We start from the raw sequence: 27731 nt of genomic DNA, 5'->3' as shown, positions 1-27731 counted from the left end.
CCACGGCCGACCTTTTGTTTAGCCTATGAAATGTGCACCCCGTGTTGGTTGTCATTTCGCGATTAACTGTCAGTGGGTTAGAACGACCCAATGAAAGGAACTTTAACTGAGACGTGACGGATTATTCGTGCGCTACAGTCTAGAGGAATTTCTCCGTTGTATGCCGTAAGTACCGCAGAAAACGAAGGTAAGCTGCGCGTGGCAGGCAGTCAACTCGGGGTTGCCATGATGTTTTCGTTTACAATTTCCGGAAAGTTACGGAGCGTAGTCCCGGCAAGGCACTGTGTATTATTTCACAACAACCTTGACCCGGCTCCCTCTGGTTCATATTCGGGTATATCGGCTTAAATGCGATTTACGTGACTAAAAAATTAAGCGAATTAGCCAAAAGGAACACAATACTTGTCGATTTCCATTAACCTTGGTAGCTTTCATATACGAACCAAGCTAGCACTTAACAGGGCACTTAGACAGGGTATTTAATGGCTAACTACTACTATATTATCATATAAATTATATACACACGTATACCGTTATCTAAAGAGGATTTTTCCATATAATCAATCCAGAACTAAATCTGTCTTGCAAAATTGTAAATGAAAATCAATATAAAAAAAATCTATATAAATTATAATATAATGGTCCATAAAAACTGATGATTTATATTATAGATAAATAGATACTCATATCTATATTGTCTACATATCTAGTAATACAGTGCATCAAAGCTGCCTTAAAATCAATAATGTGTTGTTTTGCAAGATATTTTGAATCTCTAGTTTAGTTCTGCACTAGCACTCGATCATGACAGGTTGCGTCAGATCTCTAAAACAGGTACATGTAGTCACGTTCTTCTCACAACATTACCAGCATCTGAAATCATAATAAAAACAACAAACTTGTTTGTTGTTGCTGTTTGCTTCATACTTTCATACTTTCTGTTCTGCTCTGTGTCAGATAATGCTGCATTTTTGCTCATGAAAATATGGTAACGTATTAAGCCACACAAATCACTGCATCATGTCTGCATGGGAATCCACAAGTCTGATTGGCAGTGAGAACTGTGTGGGATATAATGATAACTACTATAAGGACATTTAGAATAGAACAGAAATAATAATGATAATAATTTCTGGACAACAGTCACATTATCGAACTAGTTGAGACTTGAGTAGATTCAACAATGCACAACTTGAAATTCAATTGTTTTGCTTACAGATGTTATTGATACATTGTATTAGTGTTATTATTTGTACAAGTTAAAATGAAAAGTCATAATACTACATATTGATAGTCCAGCAATATAGAATATTGGTTTTACATGTATGTACCTGTTAGAAAAATTTAACATTTTGATTTTGGTTCAATGACAAATAAAATGTGAAATGGTATATAAGATTTTGTGTAGCAGCTCTCTATCCTGTCGTTTGTTCAGGAAATTTCTCTTTCCCTTATCTATGAGCTGTTATTTGACAACTGTATTGTTGCTATAAGATGTTTTTCAAGAGCTCGATATGAATGTACAATTTTCTTTTGCGTTGATAATACACCAATGAATAAGCATAACTAGTTGTGTCACAGCAAATCTGTTTGCATCAGTGGCACATCAGTGACATAAACCCTCGTATAAACGATGATTTAAATTGTGATTTATTTCAACAAGTCTTCACCATATGTAAGCAAATACGCTGCTAATATCCTAACCTGTGTAGTTGTGATCACATACACCGGAAGAACAGGTAGAGTAGAGCAGATTTCACCATAATGGTAAATACACATGTGCTGATACAAATGTACCACCAATTTTTATCTCCGCTTTCGACTTTGTCAAGCGGAGCTTATCATATAAGTGATTGTCCATCGGCGTCGTCCATGTCAATGTTTCACTTTTTCGACTTCTTCTTGAAAACTACAATTCTTTTAACTTTGATACTTGATGTATATGTACTTTGACCTCTCTTAGATTTGTTCATTTCGTGATGATATCTTTAATTCTCTAATATTTTTTGTCATTTTTAGTAAAAAGTGACTTCTTGACTTCTTGTTGAAAACTGCAAGTCTGATTGCTTTGATATTATATATATATAAAAGTACTACATGTGGACCTCTTTCAGATTTGTTCATTTTCTAATGATTTCTTCAGTCTCTTAATTGAAACCTGCATTGCTAACAACTGAGCTATCTCAGCTGAGAGGCTGCTTGTTTTAATCTTACAGTACAGTAGCTACAAATTTCAATACAATTTTTATAAATCATGTGTGTACTGTGAGATATAATAAAGTAAAACTGATGTCTGTAACGGTTACACTGTAATACATGATATACCTGGGAAAGTTGGCTAAGACATATACAATTTAAAAGTGCATAGGACAAACTGCGTTGGTTGCTGCATTTGTATAGGCATTATACATAGATGTATATACACAAAACTGTAATTTTAAATTGACAATTCTCATCATAATTAATCCTAAAATCAAAGCAAATTTCATCTGCATGTCCCCAGTAAGTTATTTTTGCATACATATAGTGCACACAGGAGATCAACCCCTCGATTACACATCGTGAAATATACATGTATATTTATAAGTACAATGAATTGTTATGTAGATTAGCCTCGGTTACCATGTATGCATTGTTCTGAGTAGATTACATTTAGGACTATATATAACTGTAGAATACTTTATTTTTGCTTGGAATTTATTTCTGATATTTTTTCTGTAAGGATGCTTCAGTGAATATACGGTAGATTCCAGCGAATGTACTTTTTTCTTCCTACATTTCACATTCAACTCATCAAAAATCAGTGAAACTAAATTCCATACAAAACACTCAAAAGGTCTTTTCAGTGAAAATTAATTCCAACTAAATTAAAGTATTTTACAGTATTTCACCGGATACATCAATAAATTATGGAGCTACAAAGATCTCCATGGTTATATCAACTGTAACCTTATAATATATTGCCATGTGTCCAGTTCACTCGTAAGCACCTGTGATGGTTTTATTGATCTACTGAGTTCTGTCGTTAGTATGTCATGTGGGTGTGGGTGTCAATTGTAACTAACTATATTTGACATTCTGTCTCTAGTTTATTGATTTTTACTGTTTACCGCATACTCCACAATTTTGACATTGTCACAAAGTCATTCAGTACGTGACGTAGCACAGTGTTGACAATATTGGTTGACAACAGTGTTTGCTGACTTGATTACTTTGTACGTGTTGTTGTACATGTATGGTATACATCCATCATTTTTACTGTAACTGCATTCGCTATGTGTGGCATGTTAACTTGGACCCTGTGTTCAGATGAAGGCCTTCTTAACATTTCACCAATTTATTTCACTTGTATGGATAATGGTCATTTACATGTATGCATAATAAAAATATGGTGATCTACATAAGGTAAATAATATAAAAATTGACTTCCATCTTTAAATAATTGCAGTTTAAAATGCTACAGTCATCGCGTTCTGTGAGTCTGTATTTTACAAGCATTGTATACGTCGCTATTGGTGCGATGCATCAACTGTAGTGCTTTAATATATGGACTTGTTAATTTCATTCACAATAACAATGTAATTATGCAAATTATATAATTGTTATGCTTGACATTTAGTCTGGGAAGAATACTGACCTGTATATGACACCTGTTTGATTCATCGAATGTTTTGGATTATTGCTTGTCTACTAAACGTCACTAATGTGAAATCACATTCAATTTCTTGTGCTATATTATTATCTAATTGGCTACCTAAATCCTATTTCGTTGAGAATTGACAGGACTAGAAGAAAAACATGACTTTATGATTTGTTTCATGCATATTTCCGTTTTATCGGTTAACCTTTTGGTGGCCATTTTGGATTTGAAAATTTCCAAAATACATAAAGTTGAGGTTAATAATTCAAAACCTATTTTTGTTTTTTTGGAAATACAAATATCAACTTACAATGAATAATTCAGCAAAGTTTTAAAACATTCCTGTGTCAAAAGTATGTTGCATGCATCTGTCTATAACTTGATTGGTTTGCAACCGTCTTTGAAACACAAGTGACCTTGTTTCATTTAAGAACTGAATATTCTGTAATGGTATAAATCATTCACTAGGTTTTAATTTAACTATTTTTTGCTGAAAAGTGAAATCAGGATTCCATGTAAAATAAAAATAATTATTTCACTGAATTTAAAATGCAGTAAATACATGTATGCTAAAAATATGAAAAAGGAGAAATTAATAAATATTAAAATTAATGCCTTAAGTAGTGATACGATTTTATTCAACATCTGCTGATTTATTTTCAGTATGCAAATTACTTCACAAAATATGGTTAAATTGGACAATACTGGCAACTTAATTGAAATATGTCTACCCGTGCATAGTAGATATTCATAATGTAATTTCACTGTATTGTAAACTAGTTTATGTAATCCATGTCTACAGTGTAAAAATATACATAAACTACCTTTACATGTGTCTAACATAATTCAAGAATGTTTACAATGGTTGCTTAGCAACACTTCTAAACAATTGGCTAGCTTCCAAAGGTTACAGTGTCGATTCACCTGTTTTATTTACGTGTCTGTATAAACAGTTTATCCCATTGTACGTCGTGATGGCTTGGTGTTGTGGAATGTAAACGACAGGTATTTACACTTATACACTGCAAATACATGTATGAACGAAGCTCGTTATTCAGAACATTAACAACATGTTCGTCCACATGTTTATAGCCATATTGGTTTTGGGGGATTTTAAGTAAGAAAATACAATATTTACGTTTATTAGTACTTATTAGAATCACTATAATTAAATGATCTGGGGAAATAGAGAAATAAAATTTGTATTATGGCATCGTCCGAATCGTATGGTTATGTAAACATACTCCCTCTTGAAACTCGTGCATGAGTTTACAGAGAAGTCGGGATTTGACCTTGGTAAAATGCATACATACTGTAGATCAGTTTGGCAGTGCCTCTAACCCATAAACCCGTTTAGGCCAAGATAAAAAAAAAATGACTGGTTCCCACAACCTGACCTACCCTACTTTTACTGCCCTGTCCTAAATTTGTCTTGGCCATATTTTGAGAAAATGTCATAAAATTATGCTAGACTTTAAATGAGATTTTATAGTATGATTATGAATATAATTTATAATCTGTGTTAATGCTCAATTATGACATGCATTGACCAAGCTGACATCCCCCTTTCATATTTTGACACCTCCCATGCCACATTGTACTTCATGCAATATTTGCTCACATTTCGTCCTTCAGTCGGATTTACATTAATTAACACCAGACTGTTCATTTGCTTATCTGTGCTCGCATCCTCTTCAAGCATCAGTTCGTTTTGCCGCACCATACGATACGCATCGTCTCAGCAGACCTCCCACCCACCCATTCATGTTGTGTCTTGTGTCATTTATTGAAGCATTAATGGACATTGAAAAAATTACAAAGCTGGGTAATTTAAACAAAACATGAGACATAGTTATATAAGTATAGGTATATAAAAAAATATAAAGAAAGAATACATACCTACCTGCCTACTGTATTTTTGGAAAGCATGTTATAGGAACAACATTTTCCCAATCATAGTTGTCCTAGCATATGGCAATGGACATTAAACAAAATCATTAATGGTTTAATGTTGAATTGCCAAAAAGTGCACACTAAAATCCATACGCATTGAATGAATATAATCTGCCAAGGTATTCTGTATGCATTATGTGTAAGTAATGATATTAACATAAACGACACTATTTTGAATCAAATTTATTCAAGATTAAGAAACTATAGTACATATGTGTTTGGAACTGTTGTGAATGCCAATTATTTAAAAAATGTGCATTATATTACCTCACTGAACACCTTCCTTTGTTTGTATCAGAAGCAACAACATTGTACATTTTAGCATGTGACGTAAATAGAATTGCGGCTCGAGTACGCACAGGTATATTGCATCAAATGATGACTTACAAGCAGTGAAAGTATGCATGCAGACAGTACTGGATAGCATAGACCTGCACTGGGTATAGGTTGATACGATTGCCATACGTTTTTTACTTCTTCAAATAACCTTGTATGATTTTTATCCACTTGTTATCAGCTAAAGTTACCAGACAAGTGTGTATATGAATAATGCTACTCAGGCTACTAGTATTTTAAATTCCTTCGTTTTGTGAAACGTCCATGATTGGATTATTGATTAAAGAAACTTTACATTAGTAGATCTTTGAGATTGTATGCTTGGGTGCTTAAATTAATAATTAATTAACTGATAACTAAATTGTTGAAATTAAAATTAGTGTTTTTTTAGTTCATACATTTTGGAGAGATGAAACGGCTACTGACTACGCCCTTTGTATGGCATTTTATAGTAAGGGTCCCAAACAATAAACAATAGACCCAATTCAGCGTTTCAATGAATAAAATAGAGTTAGTCAAGGAGAACACTGACCTATCATACTATTTTTACTAACATTTAGTTAATTGAGGTCTATTTAGTCTTTTTTAATGTTAAAGCATGGAGACTATATCAATTGGGTGGGAGGGGGGTGCCATTGCATGTGTTCTTTCTACATCATTCTAAAACACATGTAGTGACATCATGGCACAAAAGTGGTACATTGAACACTAGGGAGTTGAAAGGTTTGTTTTTTTGTAATTTTTTCATCCAAGCATTCACCAATACTATTGTGTAGGTTATTTAAAATATTAATTTATTGAATCCCAAACCTCTCATTTATTTTTTATTATTCGATTTGATCACTCCTGATTACAGGGACCACTATTTACAACACAAGTACTATTTAATTATTCAATGCTAGAAATTTGCTTGATTTGAGGATATTATGGCACTCGTGTCGACAAAATTTCACTTTAGCGCTGACAAAGAAATTTGCTGAAAAATTTTCAATGCAAACAAAATTTTCTAATTTTCACTGACTTGTAAAATTTGCCAAAATTTAACTTTCGTGACATTAAATCTGTTTACAGTATTTTTGCTGAAGGGATATTACTTAAGTGAAAATAAATTCTAGGGAAATACATATCAGTGGTTTGCATGTGGAGTATTGCAAAGGCAGCAAAATTTTCACCAAATTTACATTCCAGCTGCAATGAAGTATTGCACAGTAAACCCTTGGGGACACAGTGGGATTTTATGTTTAGAACTCAATAACACCTGTTGGATAGTGACAATTGATTGTAGTTGTGACAACAGGAAATTAAACCACATATTGGGAGAGATAACTCTTGTGTTGTGTTTTGAGAGGCTATACATAATAAGAACTGAAATGATTACATGTATACTATAGAATTGTGATTCATGTCTCGGTGTTCTGATAAGAAGATTAAAATGTTCGATTAAGTTTCTTCTTCTCAGCCTGTTCTAAAAAAACACGTACTGTCAACCACTTTTATTTTTATGAGACAAATGTCAATGAAATTTGTGTGAGAAATCACATTTTGTTTTCCATTTTAGCCAGTCAAGGTAAGTTTATTTGGCTTTGCTTTACCACCTATACCTTGGCAGATCTTGTTCAGAGTTCTTTGCAATTTTTCATCCTGCCATTTTGTTTTACTTCCATTGCCATAAACTACACCAACTTTGATTGGATGCTTGTTTTGATGATGTGGCCAATCAAATTTATGTATTTTACCTCTTAGTAGAAACATGCACAGGTTTGTTGTTGTTGTTGTTGTTGTTGTTGTTGTTGGGGGAGGGGTATGTTTAAAGCACAGTGGTCATCGCGCAGAGCGGTTTTTAATTTCATGTAAATAAACAATGTATTTTACATGGGTCGTATACTTCGCTATGAGTCCCATATCAAACAGGAAGCGACACGACGACTGTTGCCCTCTAAGTTTGCAAAGCTCTGTGGTTCAGATGATGGAAAGCTGGCTGAACTGAAAACTTATAATTAAATTATATTAAATTTTTTACTGAGCATAATTTTATATTTTATGCTATAAATGGTTACCATGGAAACCAATGGAAACGAGAACAGTACAAAAAATATACCATTATCCATGAGAAATCAGAATTGTTTTTGAACAAATTTATGCATCATAGAAAGAGAAATGTAGTATGAAGAAAAAAAATATTTTATTTTAATTAGATCCAACCCTCCTTACGTTGAATAAATTATTCATTGGGTTTTATATCAGTGTGATTAGTCGTGCGTGTATTAATGCTCAATTTAGTTTAGCAATCAATGAAAAGAACAAATTTCCTCTTACATAATACATGTAAACCTAAGACTCTTAAAAGAAATTTGTATTTCTTGTCATTTTCAGTAAATTTTGAGATAAAGATAAAAGAACACAAATCATGATAATTTAAAAAAAAAAAAGTACATGCCCACATTTATTATGGAAAACAAATGAACCAGAAACTTTTTTTGGGCTGGACCTGTAAATCAAGGGCGGATCATATGTGGGTTTGTCTACCTTTAGAGTTATCACTATAAACACCATTCATACACAAATGTAGATTTAATTGTCCTGCCATGGATCATTGTTGTATCACAAACCCTGTGTGGGTGCATATTACACATATATTTGATTCTTATAATGTTGTTGTAAACTTGTATGTGTGTACACAAATACATGATAGCTGTGGACAATGTCAATGAATTGATGTTGTTGTTGTTGTTGCTAAAGTATGCAGTATTTGCGATTATTGTGTATCATTTTTTCTTCTTCTGTATTTATGCTGACCACTGTGAGTAAATCCTGTGAGTCTGCTGTGCTGCTAACCAATAGCATTGTCAAGGCTAATTCAGGAAAGGATCTGTTATACAAAACATAGTCCAGTACCGCCCTGAATGTGTTGACCCACACATGGTGGATTGGCACTTAGAATTGTCCCTAGGGTGGGTTTAATTTTGTAAACCGTTTCCATGCCCGTAGCTTCGTCTTGGTTACATTTGAGTTTCTTTAACGCAATTACTTCTCATTCAATTGTACCGTATTTTGCCACACTGTATCCAATTTCCTATCATTTTAACCTGTTTTCATTGTCTCGTGAGGTGAGTGTGTTGAGGATGTCGACAGGAGGGGCCAGGTGAACCGTGTCAGCTGTGATCCTATCAAACTGCGGTGTAACGACCGATGGCTGTATATAAGCCCCATTACTCATGTTGCCAGTTGCTAGGGACTCTATAATAACACCTGATCTTTTTTGGGGGTTTAATTTCTTACGGGATTGTATGTACATGAGTGGTGTAAACGTACACATGGTTCTGTGTTGGTAACAATTGGGAACTTTGGAGAATATGTTACGAAATATCAGGGTAATGTTTGGTTGTTATTTTTAAATTATTAATTTATCTCTTATTCAAGACAGTTAATATTAATATTCGTATGCATGGACTTTGATCAGTGGTACACCAATACTACATTGTACGTATATCGACAACAACCTTATGCACTGTTTGTGTGCTTTTAACTCGCTGCGGGCAATCTCTTATTTCTTCGCTTTTCTTTGTAGTACTTGTTGACGCATTGCATGCTCCATGTTAGGGCTTTCCAAACCCCTGAGATCTCATTTCTGTTTTTTTTTTCCTTTTTTTCAAAGATTTGTTTATGATGGTAGTTTTTAAAACCACATTACATATTTCATTTTATGATCAATCAATTTATCAATGTATTTGTAATAGTTGTTTTTCACTTTGAAGTGTCGGTCCTCGACTTCTCTGATTCTGCCCCTTACATTACATTTGAGCCCAATCACTAAAGAGTTTAGTTGAACACCCAGAAAAATGAACCATAGTAAAGCTGCAAGTTGACCATGAAAACATTTTAGTAAAATTGTTTGTTTTGTATTTATCTGCTGTTGTGGGGAGCATTGTAACATTGATCCAGTCATTTAGTCTGTTTTCATTTGTAAGTAGTTTGTTTCATGTTTTAGATATGCATGCACATTGTACTTGTTAACCAGCATAGCGTATTGGTAAATTTGCATGACAATACACTATGTTAATCACCTCTATTGTATTTATTATGATAATAATTGAGCGCTATGGTTTTATTTAAAAGTCGAAGAGTAGAGAGCCTTACTCTATAATGCCATGTGAACAATCCTGCAATGGTGTTTAAATAAACAAGGATATTTTCAATATTTTATTTTGACAGAAAAGTTCTTTTTTTCACTTTAGTTGTTTCATATACTTGTATACATTTGTGGTGGTTCGGATCTGGAGATGTATTTGCCTGTCATGGCAAATTGCATTTGAAAGAATAATAAAAGCCCCCCACCCCCCTCAGTGAATTATAATCAACCTAATAATTATTAAGAAGACCCCTTAGTTTAAAAAAAAGAGACAGCTAATATGGTAATTATGTGCTAGATTAATGCTGTATGTTTGAGTTGAGATGTTTGAGCATGGAAAGGTACATGGTTGTTACATGGTTTGTAGTTAAGTATTCAGCAATGTGGCAGTCAGTGGGGTGTATCATGCTGCATATTGTGTACATGATGTTTGACACTATACCGACGTGTGTAAAACATTGACAGTCTGTGACTGTGATGTTGATGAAGAACACCTGGTGAATTCTGTAAAGCGTTCAATTTTCACTACAAATTTTTTTCTGATTTTCACTGACTCGCAAAATTTGTATTTTATGAAATGCAGAAAAGTTTACAAGCACATATACCTTTGTTTCATGAAAAGTGCAAATTACTCTGTGCTTCTGTCAATGTATCTGTGTGTTCATCCAACCCAATATATCTGAACTGCCTGGATCGAATAGGTTAATTTGAACTTCACACATCATACATCTAGTCGTACATACTTGTATGCACATGTATTTATTTCCTGATCAAATTCAAGATGGCCAAGAAGCGTCCATTTTAAGGTTTTAATACAAATGCATCAAAATCTAGCATTTCTGGCATTCCGGAATCTGGTTTCAAAGTATGGACAGATATCATTCAAACTTGGTAAAGACATTGAACATAATTTTGTTTTCAGATTACATATATCAAATATCAAGTGACAAGCGTTTTAATGAATATGCCTTTATTGGTTACAATCAAACTTTACGATACATGTATATAATGTCACACATGCTATCGTATTAATTCTTTTTCAAAATGGCAGACTTATTTTGTTTACTTATGCACAACAGGAGCTGTACCTAACATGACTTGTGTATAAAATTAAATTTTTTTTAATTGCAATTTTGTATTTTTAGTTAATTTTGTTTATCTCGATATATATATATAATATACATAGTATGCATCTTTTGATTCACACGGTTTCGCTGAAGCTGCCACGATATAATGGTGGGATGACGACCGAATAAGTAAACCTCGGCTGGTGAAGATGTCATACATGTGTATGAAAAACTTAAAAAATGTCAACCAAGTAAAAAACAGGTGTAGATTGACAAAAATAACAACAAATATAATATTTTTGTAATTTTGTTTTGCAAAAAATGAAATAAAATAAATTTGAAGCATATACCAACATGGTACTGTAGAATACTTTATTTTCGCTTGGAATTAATTTTTACTATTTTTTGCTGAAGGAATGATTCAGTAAAAATAAAATCCAGCGAATAAACCGTTTTTTTCCCCTATATTTTACATTCAACTTGTCAAAAATCAGTGAGAATAAATGCCATACAAAACACTAAAAAAGTCTTTTCAGCGAAAATTTATTCCAGCTAAAATAAAGTATTCTACAGTATTTTAATCAGATCCGTGACATTGATACAGCTTGGCATTTAGAATTTTGTTGCATCAGTTATCACAAATATTGACCCCCAGATCTGCATGTAGTAAATTTATAATTATTGAGTTGTATGTCATGTAATAATTTATCAGTCATCTATCACCAAGTACAAGGACAGTACTGCACTTCAAATTGATTTAACCTTTGACATGGTGAAAACAATTACATAATTTGTTGGACTTAACATTTATGTCATTAAATTACTTTTTTTACTGATTATTATAATAATTGTACTTATTGTCTCTCACAGGTTCATGTATAAACCGCTTTACAATGTAAACTCAAGGTATAAGTAACTATTAATCACGATGTGTGCTGCTCGCTTTGCACCGTTTGGGACAGACGTGCAACCGAAAAACAGAGTCAAGATAATTGGAGGCAAACAGGTTATCGTCGCTACTGAATCGCCACCGCAAAGGTATGCAACTGTTTTGAATTATTAAAAGTTGCCCTTTTTTTCAATAACATTTGCAATATCAGATCTTGATCAGAATTTTAGTAAACTTGTGTGGAAGGTGACATTTAGTGGTATTTAAAAAAGTTGAGGCATCCGCATAAAAAGTTGCAGATTTCTGCAGGATGCTTTGGCTTCTATTCCTTATTTCACCTCTCTGCTGCGACTTTCATGTCTGTTATTTGCTTCTTTACTTGTTGAATTGATCATGGAAGGTACTAACGGAAGGAGCCACGACGCTATTGTTTTAGCTTTTACCCCATGATCGTTTGTCAATGTTTGTTCACAAACATCGGCGAACACCACCAGAAAAGATAGTATCAAAAGAAGGGCATGTCTAGACACTTTCTCTGCGATAATATTTGTTAGGAGTCCTTAGGAAATTTTGTTGTAGCCACTCGTAATCTTGTTCTTGTTGCAGTTGCTAATAACTAAAACATGTGAAATATGTGAAGTCAAACGTTCATTTGTTAAATTTCCAGTTGTGAAATACGTATTTTGACCCTTCACACCTAAACAAACCGAGTGCGCATGTATGATGACCGTAGTTCATAATGCGCATATATTTTATGGTCACATTTAAAAATCGGCGGGGTTGTATCATATTCCGCTAACTTGTTACTTGTGTAAACAATCGCAAACTATCATCGACATCAAAGATGAGCTAGACAATGTCCTAATCAGGATTAACTTGGGTTGAAACAAAAGAAAATAAGCCTGTTAAGAAGCTTAAGTGGCCACTTGAGAGGCGTCGTGGCTCCTTCCGTTAGTACCTTCCATGAATTGATCAATCAATCAAAATTAATCAATAAACATCTCGGCAATAAAAATATATCTTCATATATCATGTGCCATTCAATATATATGTGTATGGCAACAGTATTCATTATTGCATATTTTAATTGTTTTTCATGAAATAAATATTTAGATATGTTTTGATTTGTTTGAAGTGCCTTCTCTGAAGCTTCATCAACTCCTAGGGAGAGACAAGACGTTGTAACGACACCACATAGTAATAATGTGCTGAACGGCTATGCAACCACTCATCAGGTATCTGTCAATATATTATATGAAGTATTTGCGTTAATTTATTCATCTGTCTGTGTATCTACAGTTGCTTGTATAAAAAAATACTATGATTTAAAATATCTAGGACCATAATTTCAGTGATTCATTAAAACTTGAATTTTCTGTGAAATGATTTATTCTTTTCTTATAGCATGAAAGAGCCAGAAAGATTCCGTCCCAGAGTGCTGATGCTGATAGATACAATTCTCAAATCCATGGTATTGGATTTAATAGGAATGGATTTCCTGGTGGACCAAAGTGAGTAGAAATTAATCTTTGACCATGAAATTTGAATGTAGTTTTTTAACTTTCAAAAGTGTATCACTATTTGTATATTTATTTATTTATAGCATACTCCCTCCAATAAGGCAACGTGCAAAGACAAATCTACTAACGTGGCCTGCAGTTAATGAAGATGAAGACAACTATATGGACATGGATGATAATGAGAATTACCAGGAGGATGAGGAATGTGAAAGTTCTCCGAATCCAACACCTGATCCATTAGCCCACCTCGGAAGGCCGAATTATTCCATGTCAGATGAACTACGACATTCAATAAGAGAATACGATCCGGCATCATTTCAGGATATCTACACAGACGCCTTAGAGTTTGACACTCGTCTCACAGGATTTATTACTCTGCCTCAAATGAACATGTTATGTCTGAGGCATCGTTTACCCATCAACTCGTCCATGCTTCGGGTACTCTTCTCAAGTTTTGCCATGGACGGCAACATGGACATGGTGAACTATGAAAAGTTAATAAAGTATTTAGCTAAAGTTCAGATCGGCTCGGAAAAGGCTGATACATTACTTGATGAGGTGCTTAACAGGTATGTATCAGTTATAACTAAACATGAGGTTATTACAAGAATTCTACACATGGCAGTATTTAATTATATCAACTGACATGATTATGTCCTGTACTATCTGTGTCTGTGTACATTACTGTGTTCTTGCCATATAGTTATAGTTATATATCTTTGCCTTTTTAGCTCAGCTGTCGACTTAGTCGAGCGGAGCTTATCATATAAGTGATTGTCCTCCATCGTCATCCGTGTCAACTTTTTACTTTTTCAACTTCTTCTTGAAATCTACAATTGTTATTGCTTTGATACTTGGTGTATATGTACCTTGGCAGACCTTCAAATCCCTAATTTTGATGTGATAAAGTGATATTTTGGACTTCTTGTTGAAAACAGCAAGTCCGATTGCTTTGGTACTATACATATTGTTCATTTTCTAATTATATCTTCAGTTCTTTAATTGCAATGTGCATTGCTAACAGCGGAGCTATCTCAGCTGACAGGCTGTTTGTTTAAGTGAAGGATGACACCCCCAAATACTAGCATTATTATAAGATTCTTCCATGCTTCAGGATGTTTGTCACATGTTACATTTTTGCTGTGATGCACATTTTTCAATTAATTAAGAAAGACATCTGTAATGCATTCGAATGTACAGCTTCTTTCATTGGTTATATTACATTTTGACTCTTGTAGTTAAAATGTATGTGTAAAATGGATCTACATAAGGTCAAATCTACATGTATCATACATTTATTGTAATAATAATAACTTTATTGAAATCGTATCCACAATGGGGTATTGATCAATACAATAAAGGTAATATATATAAAAAATAATGACAAAACAAAATTACAAATACAACTAAAACTAATAAAATACATAACAGTTAGAAAGCGAGGAAAAAAGATAATTTATAAAAATCATGTATAAAAAAAAAATACTGTTTCTTTGTTATGAGGCAGCTGGAAATCCGTTTTTTAAACTGTCTTCCCTCATAGTAAAACACTGGTAAATAAATTTACTTAACTCTTTTAATATTTGTTTATCTTTTAGTTTTAGTATGTTTATCAAATTTTCATAGTCAGAGTAATTGTCCTGGAGTAGGTTGTGTTTGTTGAAGAGGTCATCTCTATCTTTTTTGTAATGATTACATTGTACAAGGAAGTGTGTCTCATCTTCGATCTGACCATTGTTGCATATTAAGCATTTTCTTTCGATCAGATCAATATTTTGTATGTATTGTTACTTAATCTATGAGAGCTTCATTAAATCTATACAAGTACTGTTTGATAAAATTTATTGCAAGCTGTGATACATGAAGTAATTTGTATCATGTTCCAAATATAATGGTTGCAAGCTTCCTACAAATAGCCAAGAATTATCACACTATTTTATTTTTAATTATAGTTACTTAGAACAAAAATTATCAGAGTGTTGCCTACCACGTGTGTACATAAATGTCAAAGCAATTTTGTAGATTAAGTTTGTTCTGATTGAATTTTCAATATCATCAAGTCAGTTAATTTCATGCAGGATTCTCTTTGATGTGATGTGCTTGAAGAAGAATTGAAAAACAGCAATTCATAACTAGATTTTAGCCTGTCCTAACAACATATAGTTGAGATTCATGAATGCCATAACTTTAAAATTTGGTTCATGGTCCAAGTATTTGACAGACTTCTAAACAAAACATGTGAAGAAAATACAGCAAGCATTTTGCTTATTACATCAGTGTTTTTGTTAAAGGCTGTATTAAGTTGATAAATAATACCAGAGTTCCTGCCTGGGTTTCCCACTGTCATGTATATCTGCTGTTAATGCCACCACTCTTCCCAGATGTTATTTCCTATGTTTCCTAATTTGCATATTCATACCATCAAATGCATCACATCATAGTCACAATACCCCAAGACGGCTTCAACAAATAAGTGAAACAAAATATAAACATAATTATTTTATAGATTTATGGAGACCAGGGGAGACCCGATAGATAAAAGTTCTGATTTAGAAAAACATATCGCCAAAACCATGCATACACATGACTACGATGATGCAAGGGAAAACAAGGAGAACAAAACAAAATACAAGGAAAGCCCAAGGAGACAAAAGGAAGATAAACATCATCATCGTCATGACAACCACAATCATCAATCCCACCCTGAAGAGCACTTTGAACAACCATCCCGGAAAAAAAGATCCGCCCAAGGGTAAGTAGTAAAATATTATAAATGTAATTATTGTAAATAATTAATGACCACAACGGATATATGATATTACTATTAATAATTAATGCTAATACTATGAATATTTGTTCAACAAAATGTCATTTCTTCAATTCTTTGTCAGTCAATATTTCGTAAACAAACTGTAAATATTTTAACCCTTTTGAATGTCAAGAATGTTGATACATGTTGCACAATTTTATTTACTTTCCTATCATTTCTTAATTTTGGACAAAATTGACATAATTTTCCAATATCTTCAGGTCTTGATCAGAATTATTGAAAAAATAAGGAAAGAAAATATTGTGTGACAAATGTTTGCCAGTTTCGCAAAAATGTTTAGCAGTGAATATTACATTTAGATCTTTATGACAGCGAGTCACAGTGACTTAATTTCAAAAAATGTTATCCCGACTAACGTCTATGCGTGATAAAAAATAGTTTTCAGTATTTGGTGCGAAACATTAATTTGACTGAAAAATTGGAATTAGACAAAAAAAAAAAGAAAAAGGTGATTGAGTTTGTTGGGGCTCAGACAAATAGGTGTGAATTATAATATGGTGTTTTTATAATATGATTGAATATTCACTCATCTGTATCTGATGTCAGTTGTACGCTTGTAATTACGCCAATCGGAGACTGACACATTGCTGACTCTCTATGAATGTTGCCTAGCAACTTACATGTCTTCTGCAGCCATGTGTATTGTATGTATTATTTACGTATTTAATACACCTTGATTTTATCACTAGATATTAGTTCAGGTTCACACTTGCAGAGAAACCAATTAAAAGTTGTTGATAAAAAAAAAGGGTGGAGTTGGTTTGTTGGTTGGTGAGAATCAGACACTGGAAATTTAAATATCGCCCTCATGTGTCAGTGGATGACAATTCTTTTGTTTTTATGTAGCCCAACTACGCACTAGGGTTACCGGGTACATGCTAAAAGGATGTAGGATAGAGATACTATAAAATTGTAGTTTTGACTGATTTTGGACAAAATACTTTACAACTGGGAATTTAAGGACACATTTCATAATTCTCTTCAAAAATAATTCCTCAGTTACAGACTCCTTAATCCACCAAAGCGTAATAATGAAATATATGTGAATATCAAGTGTTTACTCCAGTATGGTAATTTTTCATGTTCAACATTGGTCCTGCATGAAATACATACATACAACACGTATAAAAATATTTTATGTTTACACAGAATTCAAATTCCTGATATACATCATCTGCAGTGTTTTAACTGGTGCTTGTATGTACAGTCAGGATTTCATTAATCAATAACAACTCAAATTCTGCAAACTATGCTACCATACCTGGATTCTAGTAGCCATGTGTCATTCAATCTTGCATTGAGACTATGGTTTATAAACACCAGATGCCTCTGCCCTCTCTCCCCAAGCCGCTAACAGTGCAGTTTTGGTGCATACCATTCTCTGAATTCTCTAGTTATCTTATGCAATTGCTGTATTTTTTTTTATTTGTTACCTTCCCTCTACCTCACACAAGGAACGGAGATGACGATAAATGTGCCACGCCCATTACCAGGAAGTAAGTGTGAGTTCATGTATACTGTAATGTGCATTGGCGGTACAGTCTTGTATTGTAGGTCCCACTTAATTAATATGGTTCATCATTTAATAATTAATAATTAATAATCGGTTAATGTAAAATATAAAAAAAATTGATGTTTGCATGGCTTTCGTTTCTCATTATTGATACAAATAACTGTATAATTTGCATGTCTTGGTCGCATGTTTCTAATCTAAACTGCCCATGTCTACATCTGCATGACTGTTAATATATAATTTGTTGCTAACATTAAATTTTAACCTAACTGCATTTATTGTCGCAGGAAAACTAGAAAATGACTCGCATATCTAATTATTACAGAATTTCAATAAAACTAATTTTAATAACCATATAATTTAAATAACTGATGCTTTTAATGTCTGTTGTCAGTTGTACCGGTATTTGTCATGATTTTATCATCAACTGTATTAATCTAGGCTGCTCTGACTAGCTAATGCATGGGCTCTGATGATGTCATGTCCAATAAATTGTAACTTGTGTTACACAAGAACCTCTTTTTAACATTGCTATTAAATTAACTTTAAAAACTTATGATTTTATTTTAATCATTATATGTTTATTTTCTGCAAAGTTATGTAATTAATATCATTTTATTGTTTTTTTTTATTAATTTCTGCACTACATTTTGTTTTGATGTATGTTTGTTGTTTATTGTTTGTTGTGTTTGTTAAAACTGTATACTGTAAGTTTAATTTTGCGTAATTTTTTTTTTTCAAATTTATTAAGTCATGTAAGTTGTCAAATTCTGTAGCAGGGAAAATTTCTATGGGAACCTATAACACAGAGCGTCAGCAACTGTCCCAAAATTTTGTTTTTATGAATACTATAAAATCATGAAATTTCTAGCTACGAAAATTAAGCAGTTTACAGTACTGCAATGTACATGTTGTATCAATTCACTATGCTACATTGTACATTCTTTGTTTCCATATAAGGTATTCTGCTAAATCTGGATTGTGGTTTATCGCCTAATTCATGAATAAAAAAAAAACATAATTCTGATCTAGATCATTTGTACATCATCCTAATAGATATATTGATACAATATGTGCTTGCAAGTTTATATATAAATGATCTAACAGATATTATATTAAAATCATCTGTCCAATTACTGATGTTTTCTGTTCACTGTTCATCTGCCGTTATGTATGAAATCGACATAAGACAGGACAAAACAAAGATCATAATGTTGTAGTGATGTCATTGTGTGGGATTCAACAAACGCAAAATATCTTTCAGGTATTTCCATGCTTTACACATTTTATGATGGTCAATTTTGAAGAAGTAAGGGTATCTCAATGCCATACTCCTTTCTGAAAGATGGACATTTCGACATTGAACTATAAAATAGAGAAATTTAGGTTGAAAATCATTCAATTTTTGCAGTAGACATTTGGTCCAGGCATCATCTGAGATCTCAGATCATCAAATGGTGTTGTCAATTACAGTTAAAATGTAAATGTCAGAAATTGAGACGGTATTTCATCTTGTTTAACAAGTAGAATTGAAAAGTAAAAGATGTGAAAACTTAAACCTGTATTTACATGTTGACAGAGACTAGGAAATGTTACAGTGCAAGCAAAATCTTCACGTCTGGGAAAGGTAGATAGGTCCCATTTTGCCATGACAACAGTTATCATGTGAAACTTGTGTGAACTGTGTGAAATTGGTTGTTAAATCTCACCAATGTGTTAGCATGTTAGTCTCACCCAGTGCATGCTAGTTATAATCACTACACTGATGTTCACAGTAATAAACTATCGGTATTTTTTTTTTTTCCAGGAAGGTTTGTCAGTGTTTATTTTCACACATAAATAGCACATTTTCACAGTACTGTAATTACGGTACCTCTCTGATGCTGATTTGCATTTTTTGTTTCCCAGGCAACCGATACGGATATTCTCAGATAGAGAGGATGCCAAGTTACTGATGCTGATTGAGCAGCAATGCATACAGGGACAGGAAGAGACAATAGACATGGCTGCAATGTCGAGGACTTTTAACGAAATGGACAGGTCTAGACTCGGCACAGTGTCTAAAAAACAGGTTTGTAGTACTGTAGTTGTGCAGTACTGACTAGAATAATGGGTGAATTTGTTTGTTGAGATTTGTATATGGTAAATAAAACAGGGCTGTAAGTGTCTTTTCTTGTACCTGTGTGAGTTTAGGGATTGTACTGTACTGTTCACAGACTTAACAGGTATTGCATGTATGATTCAAATTGCTGATGTACATGACTCCTGTTTTCCGACTGGCTCCAGGCATCCCTTCAAAAAATAGATCAGTATCTTTTTCCACACTGGAATCATGCTACCTGTCCTACAGCATAACCAGATATATAGGTGTAAAAGCCCTCTGGAACTGGTCGTACGAGTGATGGTTCCATCTAATATATATCAACAGTTGAATTTATATTGTTTCAGTATTGCCATGACAGTATGTTTGATCGTAGTAATAAATATTGTTTTCAGATTAATGAAGTGTGTCTGAAACACAGAGTCCCAGTGCAGGGGTCTTTGCTTGACAAACTATTACAACGATGTGACCTTGGTGACGGACAGTACAGGTTGGTATGACAACACCATTATGATTTCTTTCCAGTGCCGCCTCCTCAGATTCAGTCCATATATTCGTAAACAAATTCTCATATTATAATTTTCTTTTCTAAATTTCCATTCTAAGTTTGACCATTTCTTTTTCATTTTGTTTGTACTTTCTGTTTGTTTGTTTCTGAATACTTTCCTCCTTGTAGTTGGATCAGTTTTGTTGAGTTTTTGGAAAGAGTACAACCAATCAACATGACATTGGAGATGAGCCCCAGAAGCAATGCAGCTGCTTTCCCACCAAGGCCAGGCACCTGGCCAAAGAAGGAGCGAGAACGCAAACATAGGCAAGAGACAAGAAGGAATCCTCTTATACCAGGGACACCACCGGAGCCTGCAGCACCACCTTGGGAGACTAGAAAACCATTAGGTGTAAGTATAAAAAGGGATAACGTACAATGATGACCGTATTTTTTTTATTCCTGTTACAAGTTGAAAAGACATGTGTAAGTCAGGTCTGCTTTATTTTTCTCACCGTTCCTCTAATGTCAGCACGCAGTCTTAATACCAAGTTTTTCAAAGAATTTCTAAGATTAGGGTATGCAATTTGAAATATCTATATTAATCCAATGAAGATCTCATGTGACCAATACTGTCACATTAGAACACAGTGGACGCTGGGAATAGTTCATTTGCATAAATGATGAGTGAGATGATCACTGTATTCAAAAATGCAATATGCACATACCAGTAATACATGTTTTGCAAATAGGCAAAGTCACTAGTAAAACAGCCTGCGACAAACACTAAACAGTTTACTGATTGATTAGTACCAATATTTCAAGCAATGTCTATTTGTCATGTGATTTTTTTGTGTGTGACTTACTTTTCATTCATGCAAGATTTTCAGTGCATATTACACCACTTGCATATAACCTAATCTTATGAATTCTTGGTTGCAATTTCATATGCAACAAATAGAGGGAAAAAAGTTAACCATTTGTGTTACCAAAGCACAAGAAGTGCCATCTGTGCCTTGTTTATCCACTCAGATTTGGAGTTGGTTGTAGGTGGGAATCGGAATGAATTGAAGAATTCAACAAAGATGCTGGGTTAGATCACATGTACCCACACTCTGGATATAACAGTAAACAATACTAAACACAGTACTTTTGTATTCTCATGTGGCGAATTTTTTAAATTTGCGAATTCGATTTTCATTCTTCGTTGATGAACACATTAGGAACAGTGTAAATGTTTGTGAAGATTAGATGACACACCCCTGTTTGAGTGATGTCATGTGAGACTTATTGACAAAAGTTAATTATTCAAGATTAGCAGTGTGTCTTTCAACAGGTTCATGTTTTTGACTTTTATTTGTCAAAATCTCAACTCGTACACTATTTATTTTTTAAATAAAACGAATAATCACTACTGTACATAGTTGCATACATCCACTTAAATAGGTCCTATATACTTACGGGTCGTAAGTTCAAGAAAACACAACTTTACCTGAGCTTGGCTGGTGCTGTTTACTTCAGCGTGACTTATAGAAATAATCTCTATTGTACAGAAGGGTATTTATAGTATACCTGAGCCTTTATCTCTGAAAATACAGTCAGTTGACATCTTGAAGTTGAAAAGCCACATCTGCATAAGTCTGTCCATGGTGATTGCAAAGGGCTTTAATGCTGCTGTTATGGTTTTTTTTTATAGAGACTTACCAGCAGGAAAGAACCCACACCATCTCCTGACTTTGAACTTGAACATATCAGAGAAAGTCCATCTCCAACCAGATCAGCAATCGTAGGACATAATGGGAACATTAACGATGATTCGTATCAAAGGAATCAACTGGAAGACATGGCGAAGAAACACAGAGAGAAGAGAATAAGAGAAATGCAGAAAAAGGCTGCTAAAGTGAAAAAACAACCAGAAGACGACCAGACATGGTTTGAGAGATATAGACACTTAGCACAGGGGTTATATAATGCTGATAGTACTAATACAGGTAACGTTCACAAAAAGAAGACAAAATTTCTAGTTAATGTTTTTTTCTAAATCAATTCTCAAGCATTCTTTTTATTTAAATTTTCATGGTGAAATTATTATGGAACATTGTGCTTTATTTAGATTTGAGCGAACAGGGTCTTATAACTCGGTTTCCACCCGTCCGGAGTCGTATTTCAGAACCCTAGAACCAAATCTTTTCATTCTTCGCATGTTCCTAGTACTTTATCTGGGACATATGCACATGCAGTGGTTTACTGATTCAATCCAAGATGGCTGACTGGCAGCCATTTTGAAATTAAAATTCAGTTTGGATACAAAAAATGCATGATAGCATATCCTGTTTAATTTCAGACCATATATTACAATTTTGGAAGAGTCATTTAATACATCTAATTTCTGTTGATATCAGGTACTAGTTTTATGTGAATTGAATGTTTCTCTTGTTACTAAAACTTGAACAATTTTGACAGAATTGTTGCGCACCGCAGAGCCGATTAGTGCCGATAACACAATGCCTGATGAAAGCTTCCACGTGTTGCCAAAATGTACGAGAAAAAACGCGTCAGCATACAGTGTGTTGTGTTGAGATACTTCAACAATTAAAATGTTCTGTTTTATTGCAGGTTTTCTGGAGAGAAGCGAGATACGTCGAATTATCAATAATTATAACCTTATATACCAGCTTGGTCTGGACGAAACACAAATCGAACACACCATCACAAATTGTGGCCGCTCAGATGGAACTGTCGCTATTGAGCCGTTATTAGAATCCTTGCGACTGAGGGCTAATTAACCGTATGTTGATTCAGGGTTGTTGAGGTTCGGTAGATACACCACATGGTTTTAGAATGCTTATGCAAATTAATATAATGAATTAACAAATATGCTAATTTTATTGCTTTAAAAATAATTTGATTGTTTTAAAGCTGTGCTGTCTCATATTTCAATTTTCTGATTTGAGTTTGCAGTGTATGTATGCATGAAAATGTAGTTGAAAGTTGTTTTTATTTACAGACCATTTGAAAAGAGACACTACACCTTTAAGGCATTCTATTTTATATACTGTAAAATACTTTATTTTCGCTTGGAATTAATTTTCGTTACTTTGGCTGAAGGAATGATTCAGTGAAAATAAAATCAAGCGAATATACCTTTTTTTCTATATTTCACATTCAACTTGTCAAAAATCAGTAAAAATAAATTCCATACAGAACACCCAAAAAGTCTTTTCAGCAAAAATTAATTTCAGCTAAAATAAAGTATTTTACAGTAAAGTCATTAATGATGTAATGTTGATTCTCTCAGTTTGTAGTTTGACCTTCTTCCTCCCATCATTATAAAATAAGGCGAGAAAATCTGAATCTGAATATGAATATGTCAACTAAATGTGTCAAGAGTATGTCGCAGGCAGTTTAGCATGAAATACCTTTATCATAGCGTCCTCAGGAGCCTGCTAGTAATAATTGTCAGTCTGCCTGTAGAGGGCGTACTCACATTCAAAGTCATCACTAATTTGACATGGGAGGAAGAAATGTTAACCACCATAAACTGACTCACTTGATAACTGCAGATGTTGCACTGACCAATTTTCCCACAATGCTTTGTGACTGTGTATCTGGTACATTCATTTGGGGTTTCAAGTGAAAGTACAAATTCATTGGTCATCAAAAGCATTACACACCCTAACCAGTCCACATATTATACAATTATACATATATTTAATTTGAGTAACTGCACTGTATTTATATTCTTGTAAATCTACCCGTTCTTCAAAAATAATTTCTTTTTTTTGTAGACATTACCTTATTTTTCTTTTCAGTATATATACATATTATCTTATTTTATCAAAAAACTCAGATATACCAGTTGTTTAAATTAATGCTTTCAAGTATACATTATAATTCTGTGACTTTACTTAGCTGTAAATATTTAATATGTACATATTCTGTAGTGAATCCTATCCCATTATCTGCCATCGTTACATTCAACTCTGCATATTTATGCTTGTAGACTAACCTATGCTATCTGGGCAGCAGCAGGTATACCGTGGCTGCACATGAGTATATCTCATTATCTCTGGCTGGTCTTCTGTTCAATACTCACCAAACACGGCTGCTGATGATAGCAAACATTGAATTCGTTCAGGAGTACTGTATTTCCTCTTTTAAAAGTGCACGTCCAATAGAAATGTGAGCAAAATGTAGTGTTTATTTTTATTGCAAACTATTTTATTTCAATAATATTTATTTCATACCATAAAGGTAATTTTGGTCTCGGTATTATACATATTAAAAAAAAAAGGTTCTTCAATATATATTCAGTTCTTGTACTTTATAGTGGGAAATACAGCACATGTATTCAGTATGGGGAAACGTTGTGAAAACTCTTCATAAGCTAGTCATTTTCAAATGGCTTATATAATTTGTTTCAATTTTCTTATTAAGAACACAATAAATTGATATGAATACAGTCTCCCACTGAATTCTCACTATAGTTCCCTAGTATATTGTTTCTGAAAACTGAGTACTGTAAAGGGGGTAATTATTCACTGGGTTTTAATTTAGCTTATTTCGCTGACTGGAAAAATGCGCTAAATTAAAACACAGTGAATATGTAAAATTTAGCATAGAACACATTATCTAAATGACGAAACCGTGAATTTAAAACCCACTGAATATGCCCGAAATGGTAAATCAGTGAAATTTAAACCCAGTGAAAATTAGTCATTTTACAGTATTAGGAACGGACAACTAGCATATTTAGTGATCACTAAGTAGTTTATATTATAGATTTAGTTGCACCTGTCATGTTAGTTGTTATCACTTGTTGACGCATATTTTGAAAAAGATTTGCTGCGACTGTGATCTAAAGATTGAATGACAGGTTTGAATCTTCGTTGCACACTAACCATACTGCTACTGCCCAAACATTGGTGTTGCATGATATCTCGTAAATCTGAATCGCCCTGCATCAAATATGGTTAATTGTCACTTGGTAAAATCACTAATATCATGCGCATATGCTAATTCTGTGTATGTACTGTTTTACATATTAGACTAGAAAGTTATAGATTCATTGTGTTTTTTTCCAAAAAATGTGAATTTACTGTTGGGGTATCTGGATAGTGTAAAATCATTGTTTCCAGTATTATATATAATGCAAATTTACGCTTTCCAGATTTGTTTCCGGATTTAGGTACATTGATGAGACAAGGACTATCAACGTCACAGTTTCTACAAAGTTAACACTGTTTACTGTTTTCGACCAATATTTTGATCATCAATTTTTATCCAAAGTATCAATTTCTAAATGCTTGGTTCAAAATTAGTGTTAAAATTAGTGAAATTCAGGGAAAATGTGTAAAAATACGTACAGCAGTCAGAAATGTGATGTTGTAGCATGAAGGAAAACTTGATAAAATCCAGAATAAGAGAACATTGAATGAGGATGGTGTTTCTTTTAAAGTTGGTCTTCACAGTGTTTACAGGTTTTATATACAAGTATTGTATTATATTGTCTTGTATGGTAATGAGCTAATGACATCATAAATGAAGTTCGGCAGCTCTTTTCTATCAGTGGTTTGTAGAGGGTACTTCATGGAGGTAGGACAGGAAAAGGTGATCTAGACAGATTACTCATTTACACATGGAAAGGTTAGAAAAGATGTCACTGCAGTTCTAATATATGGTGACAAAATCTCATTTCTAGCATGGCTGGGTCGTTTCCGCCAATCAGATCGCAGGATGCCCATGGCATAATGAGCAATTAGATTGAAATGTGAACATTGTCATTTTTAATTGACGATGGAGTGCATGAAATTGCCTGGAACTTTATTCTGTTTGATTTGTACTGAAATTCTTGTTGATTATATGTCAATTTTGCTATCAGAATCCACAGTATAAAATAACAGTATCCCAAGTGAGATCAATAGTGAAATAAACATATGATCAACAAAAATCAGAAGAAATACACTCGACTTTGATTGCAGCCATGTTAGAAGCTGATTATAGAATGACAAACACCTTGATAGATTTCTTGTCTTTCTATGGCTTGTATATAGAATAAATATGCTTTGATTTACTTTTGATACAATTGTAAATACATGTAATATATACTATCTGCACACATGTTCATATGCATATATTATTTCCTCTTTGTACATCAATCATCATATTAAGTACAACAGTACATGTACTCTTCTGCTTTACTGATGAAATATTTCATTAATCTTGTGCAGATTAATTTAGGTCCCGGTAGATACAGAGTCGTATTATTGTGAACTTCGCTCTCTTCAAACATGTAGACTATATGGAAAGATAAATTAATGTGTAACCAATTTTATTACTTTTAACATGTTTTAGATCATAACTCTTTGAATACCGTAAATATCTCTAGTTAGACCCAAAATGTTTCTATTATCTCTTGGTTAACTTAATTTGATATTGCTAACATGTCTTAATCTATATTTTAGAAGAAAAAAAATATGGAAAAATGAAAGAAAATGTACAGCATTCAAAGGTTAACTGCTTATGATTGAGAATTTACGCAACTTTCAATAACAGTTGTATGACTACTAACAATGTACAGTGTTGAAAGAAGTTGACCCCCTCCTCGTATTACCTGATTATGTGTGTCTTTATTTAAGTACACACTGCTATCATACCATCGAGTGTACATATTGATCATTGATACTTTATTATATTGTATATTAAGTGTGAAATACAACCATAGTTACTATAAAAACTGTATCTAGTAATTCTTTTGAGATTCTGTAATTATATTTTTCAACTGATGTACATTGTTACTGGTTTATGTTTGATATTTTCTATATTTTTGTTCACCAAAGTTAATTTGATTTTTAATATAAAATAAATTTAAATTGTGGTCATTTTTTGATCTGGATAATAAAAAGAATATAATGAATGATCTATCATAGTATTTGAGTTTATTTGTTTTAAAGGGCAATGGTCGTCACGCCGTGTTCTGTTCGATATGGGACTCGAAGAGACGTACACAACGCATGTAAAATACATTGTTTACGTGAAATTTGAACAAGCGCTGCACTGCGCGGCGACCACCGCCCTTTAAACTTATTTAAGTTATGTTGGATAAATATTACAAGAAAAAATGTGTTTTAGGGTTAGTTTATCATAGTTAGACTTGTGTGCTGCATGCAGTTGGAATCATTCCGATTACTTTGTCTATATGTATGTATGTATATTCCATCAAATAAAACTTGAAACATAGATGTCTTGGGACAATGTCAGACCTGA

The 27731-nt window shown here is 33.3% G+C and overlaps 1 protein-coding gene across 3 annotated transcripts; it reads left to right on the top strand.

Annotated features, from left to right (window-relative positions):
- Positions 1-27706, top strand: LOC102802663 (uncharacterized). Of its 3 annotated transcripts, none has more exons than XM_085503162.1 (12): positions 1-187; positions 11996-12163; positions 13150-13249; positions 13419-13525; positions 13618-14103; positions 16041-16286; positions 17819-17860; positions 19786-19948; positions 20374-20468; positions 20655-20877; positions 22162-22456; positions 23082-27706. In XM_085503162.1, exons 2-12 carry the CDS (start codon positions 12054-12056, stop codon positions 23249-23251), a joined length of 2037 nt encoding a protein of 678 aa, XP_085359288.1. In that variant the 5' UTR covers positions 1-187; positions 11996-12053; the 3' UTR covers positions 23252-27706. The 3 variants fall into 3 exon arrangements, with proteins under 3 accessions (XP_085359288.1, XP_085359290.1, XP_085359289.1); XM_085503163.1 differs by lacking the exon at positions 1-187 and adding an exon at positions 9198-9300; XM_085503164.1 differs by lacking the exon at positions 17819-17860.
- The last annotated feature ends 25 nt before the right edge of the window (positions 27707-27731 follow it).

Source organism: Saccoglossus kowalevskii, chromosome 9 (genome assembly GCF_978046115.1).
Source record: "Saccoglossus kowalevskii chromosome 9, keSacKowa6.1, whole genome shotgun sequence".
In the NCBI taxonomy this organism is placed as follows: Eukaryota; Metazoa; Hemichordata; class Enteropneusta; family Harrimaniidae; genus Saccoglossus; species Saccoglossus kowalevskii.
The sequence above is the reverse complement of the archived record's forward strand: the minus strand, read 5'-3'. Positions and strand labels throughout refer to the sequence as shown.

Excerpts from the sequence above, each read along its gene's own strand:
- LOC102802663 (XM_085503162.1), top strand. The coding sequence starts at position 12,054 with ATGTGTGCTGCTCGCTTTGCACCGTTTGGGACAGACGTGCAACCGAAA. Across the intron at positions 14,104-16,040 it reads CTTGATGAGGTGCTTAACAG|ATTTATGGAGACCAGGGGAG; the intron begins GTATGTATCAGT and ends ATTATTTTATAG. Across the intron at positions 22,457-23,081 it reads TGCTGATAGTACTAATACAG|GTTTTCTGGAGAGAAGCGAG; the intron begins GTAACGTTCACA and ends GTTTTATTGCAG.